This window comes from Zingiber officinale, chromosome 6A, assembly GCF_018446385.1.
Source record: "Zingiber officinale cultivar Zhangliang chromosome 6A, Zo_v1.1, whole genome shotgun sequence".
Lineage (NCBI taxonomy): Eukaryota > Viridiplantae > Streptophyta > Magnoliopsida > Zingiberales > Zingiberaceae > Zingiber > Zingiber officinale.
This window is the reverse complement of record NC_055997.1, coordinates 8,715,280-8,721,645: the sequence shown is the minus strand read 5'-3', so window position 1 is coordinate 8,721,645 and position 6,366 is coordinate 8,715,280. Positions and strand designations below refer to the sequence as shown.

Here is a 6,366-nt window from a genome sequence, read left to right as displayed (position 1 = left end):
GGTCCGGCCTCACAGACATTTCCCACCGTCCACCAGGATAAATCGGGAAGTGCTCGCAGTGGGCAGTTCAGGAGCAGCATCCTTTAGTTGCGTGTCCTATTTGAAGGAAAAATTCTTATAAATTTATCATAGTAGGACTCGAATCATGAATGCTTAGGTAACAATTTAGATGTCTTACCGTTGCATCATAGTCTCATAGGCTCAATTGGTAGAAGAAAAAAAAAATCCTATAAATGGGTGAAAAAAAAAATGTAATTATCAATTTGATACCTTGAATCTCAAAAAGACGGGCTTTCTGCAATATAAATAGCTTTGATCAGTAATTGGGCCAAGTTTATTATTTTATTTTGCAGCCCAATTTAAATAAGAGTGGTAATTAAGAGGGCCAAATACCTTCGGACTGGGCTTCACTGCAAATGAATTAAAAAAGAGGACCTGAAAATCGATCCAATTAGGGTGCGAACTGCCTCGCGTCCCACACGGCGGAAGCGACATGGACCACGGCTGCCGGCGCCCGACGGCGGAGGAAGTAATCTCCCGGCTGAAGGACGACGGCGACTTTGATTCCCTCCGCCTCAAGATCATCCGCAAAGTTAAAGAAAATGTGAGTGTGTTGGGTCCTTTCTTCACGATCCTGGGGTGTTTGGTTGCGAATTTAACTCCCTACGAACTTTCGTTTTGGATCCCGAAAGTGCCTTTTTGTCGATTACTTGGAACCTTGACTTTTTTCGGCTGTTATGAGGTTGTTGGTATCTGATATGGGATGGCTTGAAATTTCGTTAGCTCCACGCATTAGGGCGCAAGGATGAAGAATCATCCCAAAAAAATTAGGGATTTTTTTCCACTTTAATATTATGTTATCACTATGTCGGTGGAGTGGGAAAATTCAGTGAGCTAGTCTTTGCACACAACTCTATAGTTTCTGTGAGGAAAGATACAGATATTCTCTTGTTCATTCATTGTTCTCTGACCATTTCATATCTCGGAGCCTGACCCTTCATTTTATTTTTCTTGATCCACCTTGGTAATTTTGTATTCCCATTAAACCACGTCAGTATAAATGTAACGACAGATGATCGGAGCCTCACATTGATGAGATATAACTGTGCCAGAGTCATTGTAATCCTTGCCATCTCTTGCAATTTATTATGGTTATGAGCTAGGCTTTCTGAATAGTTACTTTTGCATTCCAGTGTTCCCTAAAAATAGCATATTAATCTAGAAAATGATTGTTTTGATTCCTGTTAATAACATATCTTACTTCCATGGAAGATGGAGAACACTGTGCATTTTTAATAGTGTACCACCGAGTTACCAGATGAGTAACCTATCTAGCTATTTAGGACATACTGCAAGAAGAACATGTCATACTGCACGAGGATATTGTTGAATCATGTCACTTTATTCCACGCACTAGATTGAAGTTTTAAGTTTCTTGTGGTTGCTTTCAACTGCATGTCTATGTGCTGAGTATTTGCCTTTTGCAATCTAGTAACTACGATCCCTATTGTCTAAGGATCTTTTTCACGGGGGAGTATCTTTTTGGTCTAAAACTATGGATATTGTTGGAAATTGAGTCTTAGTTTGTTGTCTCTATAATTTCATAGGAGTCAGCTACTCCAAGTCAATTATAGATTTGTGTCGGTGGAATTTTTTTACTCTTTAAGAAACAATGGGAGTATCTGGTGGAGCCACCAGTTGGTTGAGCGACAACCCTAAGGAAAGACGATATTTAAATTTAAATCACAAATCTGAACCAGTAATTAAAACGGGTGTCAAATAAGGGATCAAACTGCTTGTGAAGCAAAGTTCACCACGCAATAATTCATGCTAAAAAGACATTGGAATTTGGACATTGAGCTGACACTAGGTGTCACTCTGATGGAGTAAAGGTCTCGAACCTTCCGATTACTTTTCCACACAAAGAACCAACTGTGATTTGGGGAAGTAACCTGCCATGGAAAGTGAAGAAAATATCAAACTTTAATCCCAGCTACCCAACCCAGAGAGGTATCAGTGATTAAGAGCCACTTCCGATATCAGTGATACCAAGCATGAATTTCACTTGTGCTGTTTATCTTTCATGTATCTAACCATATTCATCATTCACCGAACATTATAAACTTGCGAATATACTTTATTGTAAAATGATACCTTTCCAGTCAGGAAACAATGTATTTGGAGATCTTTTTAAAGTGATCTGTCACGTGATAATATTGAATTCTTTGAGAAGAGAGACATGTAGGTAATTATTACTTCACTAGAAATCTTCCTCCATAGGTAAAATTCTGCAGCCCCTTTATGTTCTTCATTTTCTAGTCTCGACAACTGGGCAATCACAAGATTGTTTTCATCAAAGAAAACTTTCTTGTTATATACTAGATGATCTACTTTCCTTTGAAAAAGGCAGTTCTTTCTATCAGATTCTCATGTAACATTGTTCTAGCATAAACAATTAATCTGAGAAATTCTGTATGCTTTTCCTCTGTGAGGACTCTAATCTACAAAGTGGGCAAGTTGTTAATTTAAATAGTAGATTTCAAAATTTTGTCGGAATCCTTGAACTGACTTTGTCTCTTGATAAAAAACAATGTCATATTCTAGGTGAAAATGACTGCCCATAACCTTCTAATCAAGGGAAAAATTACAAATCTGAGCAAACTTCATGGGACAATCTGAAAAGGTTCGTAGCTGTGAATTAACCAAAAAATAAAAAAATTACTCAAAACAACATAAAAAAGTTGACTTTTATTATGACGGTCTCAGAGGAAAACATACTTTCTGGTATTTTATGAGCTCATATCTATTTTGTCACTTTAGTCCCAGAAAAATGAATTTCTTATTGTGTATGATGGATGAGTTGGGTATTTGTTTTTTCACCTTTTATTTTGCTGATAAATCATTAACATTAGTTCACTGTTTTGTACATTTGAAAGAAAAATAAATCAGTGAATAGCATATATGATCTTGTACAATCTTTATAACGCATAGACTTTGTATTATACTTGCACATGCATGGGTTCCATGAATAAATTTAGTTGCATGTCCAGTCATTGTGGTTCGACTTGATTTGTGTTGTTTACCCACTAGATTTAGGAAAAGATTTGTTTGTTTGACTTTTCTTTTCTTTCCATCTTTTTTTTTAAAAGGAGATAAATAATAAATATATGCATAGACTATTATGTATAACATAATGCTCAAATATTTGCAAAATGACATCTCTTACTACTGATGCATGCAATACCATCGAGAGAATTCATGTAGGTTCGAAAGGTGGGCTTCTTGTTCCATTGTTTTTTCTTTCCATGGCTTGATGTGGAACCTTTTGACAGGAGGAACTACGAAACAGAATTGTATCTGAAGTTAAACAATCCGTTGTACTTAATGAAGATGAGTCTGAGAAAATGAAGTTAAGAGAACTTTCTGATGCTATTTATCAAGAGCTTGGGTAAACATATAGATGACAGTAATTCTGGTTTATTGTTCATCTCACTATTATACAAATGTGTGAAACTTGGTTTGAATTTTCATCTAGAGGTTATCTGAAACTGATGCCATTTATGCAGAAGCAAAATTATGGGGCAAATTTCAGATGAGGTTTGGAAGATCATCAGATCATCTGAGAATGATATCAGGGGGACAGTGGAGGCTGTATATGATAGAATTGTCAACCCAAAAGAAAAGAAACAAGATACCTCTTCTCCCCATAAAGCACCACAAAGTGATGGAAAAAAGGGTCATGATTCTCTTGTAACACCCTCAACAAGTGAGATTAATGTATCTGATACAAATGAACAGATGGAAGCGCCGCCAGGTTTTGATTCTACCGATCGGCCGATCAGTAAAGTAAAATCTGAACCAGTGCTCCAAGGCAAGCAACCCCAACCATCAAATAAAGATCCCAATCAGGCAGAACAAGTTGATAGTCTACCACCTGGCTTCGGCCCAGTAGCTAAGTCTCCCATCCGTCCAATTGTTGTCGCCGATGAGGACCCTGATGTTCCTCCCGGTTTTGGGTAAGGATCCTCCAGCTAGTTCAATGGCTGTTTTGATGAATTTTAGGATAAAAAGAATGTTATGATGTATCCATTCTTCACTGTTATCATTGGAGATAAACCAGTCTCAAAGCTGCAGTTGTATATGTAAACTATAACTTGGATAAATTTAGCGTTTATGCTGTTTTTTATTTGCTGTAGCATACATGTATTATAGTAATCTCCAGATGGACATTTTACCCATCTTGTGAATAATAATTACAAGCTCATTTGGCTCTGAGTGCCTTCTCATTGAGTCTGCCTGCAGCAACTAGTAAATGAAGTCAAGTATTTCGCAGCCACTTGATTAGAGTTTATAATTTAAAATTTAAGATTTAAGTTATAGTATTTAAGGTAAAGAAATTTTAAAAAAAATATTATACGTGATGCTAAGCACCATAAAATAATTCGGTAACAATCCTTTTTTTATATCCAATATTTAATGATATGAAGTTTGTTAGTTTAAATTTATATAATTGACTTCATTATCAAAGTAATCCAATTTAAATAAGTTTTCAGGTTAATATTATTTATATATTTATTCCGTTCTAATTTATAAAATGTTTGACTTAATACTCAATAATCAAGTGGCGTTTATCAATTTTTCAGGTGTCAAGGAATTATACCAAGTTAGATTCTAAGAACGTTCTCCCTTCAAAGTTCCCACAAGTATCGTGCGTCTTTTAAAAGGTCTTTCAAAAATCCTTCTTTTTACAGTCAAATTTCTATACCTGGCTATTATAAAAATCAAGGACAGAAAAGGTTAAAATTATGGCAATCAAAAACATATAAAGAAAAATCACATGACACACATGCAAAGATCGAAAAGAGAAAGCACTTAATCATAAACAAAAAAATATAAGTGCTACCTATATGGACAGAAGGACATTTTGCTCGAGAATTCCCCAACAAGAAAAGAAATATCAAAAGAGTGACAATATTCGAACAACTGGATATACCAAAAGATTGTGATATTCTATCTGTCCAAGAAGGAGAGAATCAAAGTGACGCTATCTATAGCATATCTGAAGGAGAGGATGATATGGACGACTTAAACAAGTCTATTCAAACCCTTCACCTAATTCCATTTATATGTTGGGACAGATAGATGATAGTTACAGGCCACAAGTAAAGGTCTCTGATCAACAATCAAGCTGCCTACATAATTGGAGGTTGAATGAAAAGATACTACCCTCACAATCTACAACATGTACTTGTTGTAAAAGGGCTACTCTTCAAAGAGCGAGAATACATTGCCCCGAGTGTTCTATCATAGCGTGCAACTTATGTGGACTATACTATTTCAACAAGGAGGTACCAGTAGCACCATCCCCTCCAACCCCCTTCTTTCCACAAAACCTTATACAAGAACAAAGGTATTATATCACCTGGTACGAAGGAGAGATACAACGCTTACAAAAGGAAATGACCTATTATAAAAAGCAACTCGAAGAATTATTATTAGAAAAGGACCTAAGGGAAGAATTCTAGGCCTTAAAAGAAGAAGAAGAGAAAGCTGTGAATATGCTCCTCGAAATAACAATCAGCAAGACTATAGCAGCAACTCCAAGTCCAAGGTTAGTAAAAAATATGCTATATAACCTCACAGTGGAAATCGATATTCCAGGAATTCTAAAATTTTCTTTAAAAGCGATATTAGACACTGAAGCTACAACCTGCTGCGTTGACCAAAAGTCAGTGTCAAAGGAAGCACTAGAACGAAATACCTTTGAAGTCTGCTTTAGTGGGATTAATTCTCAGCAAAAGGCTAATATGAAACTGAAGCAAGGGAGGATGACTATAGGAGACAATTTCTTCAGAATACCATACACTTATAGCTTTCCCATGGTACTGGGCGATAATATTCAGCTCATAATTGGCTGCAACTTTATACGAGCTATGCACGGAGGACTACGGATAGAAGGAAATACGATAACATTCTACAAAAATTTGACAACTATAATTAAATACCTTACCCTCCATTAATGCGGCGGCAATAGAAGAACTGGAACTGGAAGAAGAAGAATACATACAAATCAAAGAAATGGTCAATTTTTTAGTCGGGAAGACCAGCTTTAACTTTCAACAAAAATTTAGCTCATTATTAAAGGAGCTAACTGATCAAAGATATATTGGGGAAAATCCTCTACAACATTGGGAGAAGAATAAAATATTTTGCCAACTGGATATCTAAAATTTAGACTTTATTATTGAAAACAAGCCTCTTAAACATCTGACGCCCCAACAAAAGGAGACTTTCAGTAAGCATGTAAAGACATTACTAAAATCCTAAAGGAAGAGCAAGCAAAGTTATAAAATCCTAAAGGAAGAG

At 36.0% G+C, this 6,366-nt stretch overlaps 1 protein-coding gene across 1 annotated transcript; it reads left to right on the top strand.

Annotated features, from left to right (window-relative positions):
- The first annotated feature begins 405 nt into the window (after window positions 1-405).
- On the top strand, window positions 406-4,272 carry LOC121995736. Its single transcript, XM_042549501.1, has 3 exons — window positions 406-604; window positions 3,333-3,448; window positions 3,567-4,272. The coding sequence occupies exons 1-3, from the start codon at window positions 494-496 to the stop codon at window positions 4,018-4,020; spliced, it is 681 nt and encodes a 226-aa protein (XP_042405435.1). The 5' UTR covers window positions 406-493; the 3' UTR covers window positions 4,021-4,272.
- The last annotated feature ends 2,094 nt before the right edge of the window (window positions 4,273-6,366 follow it).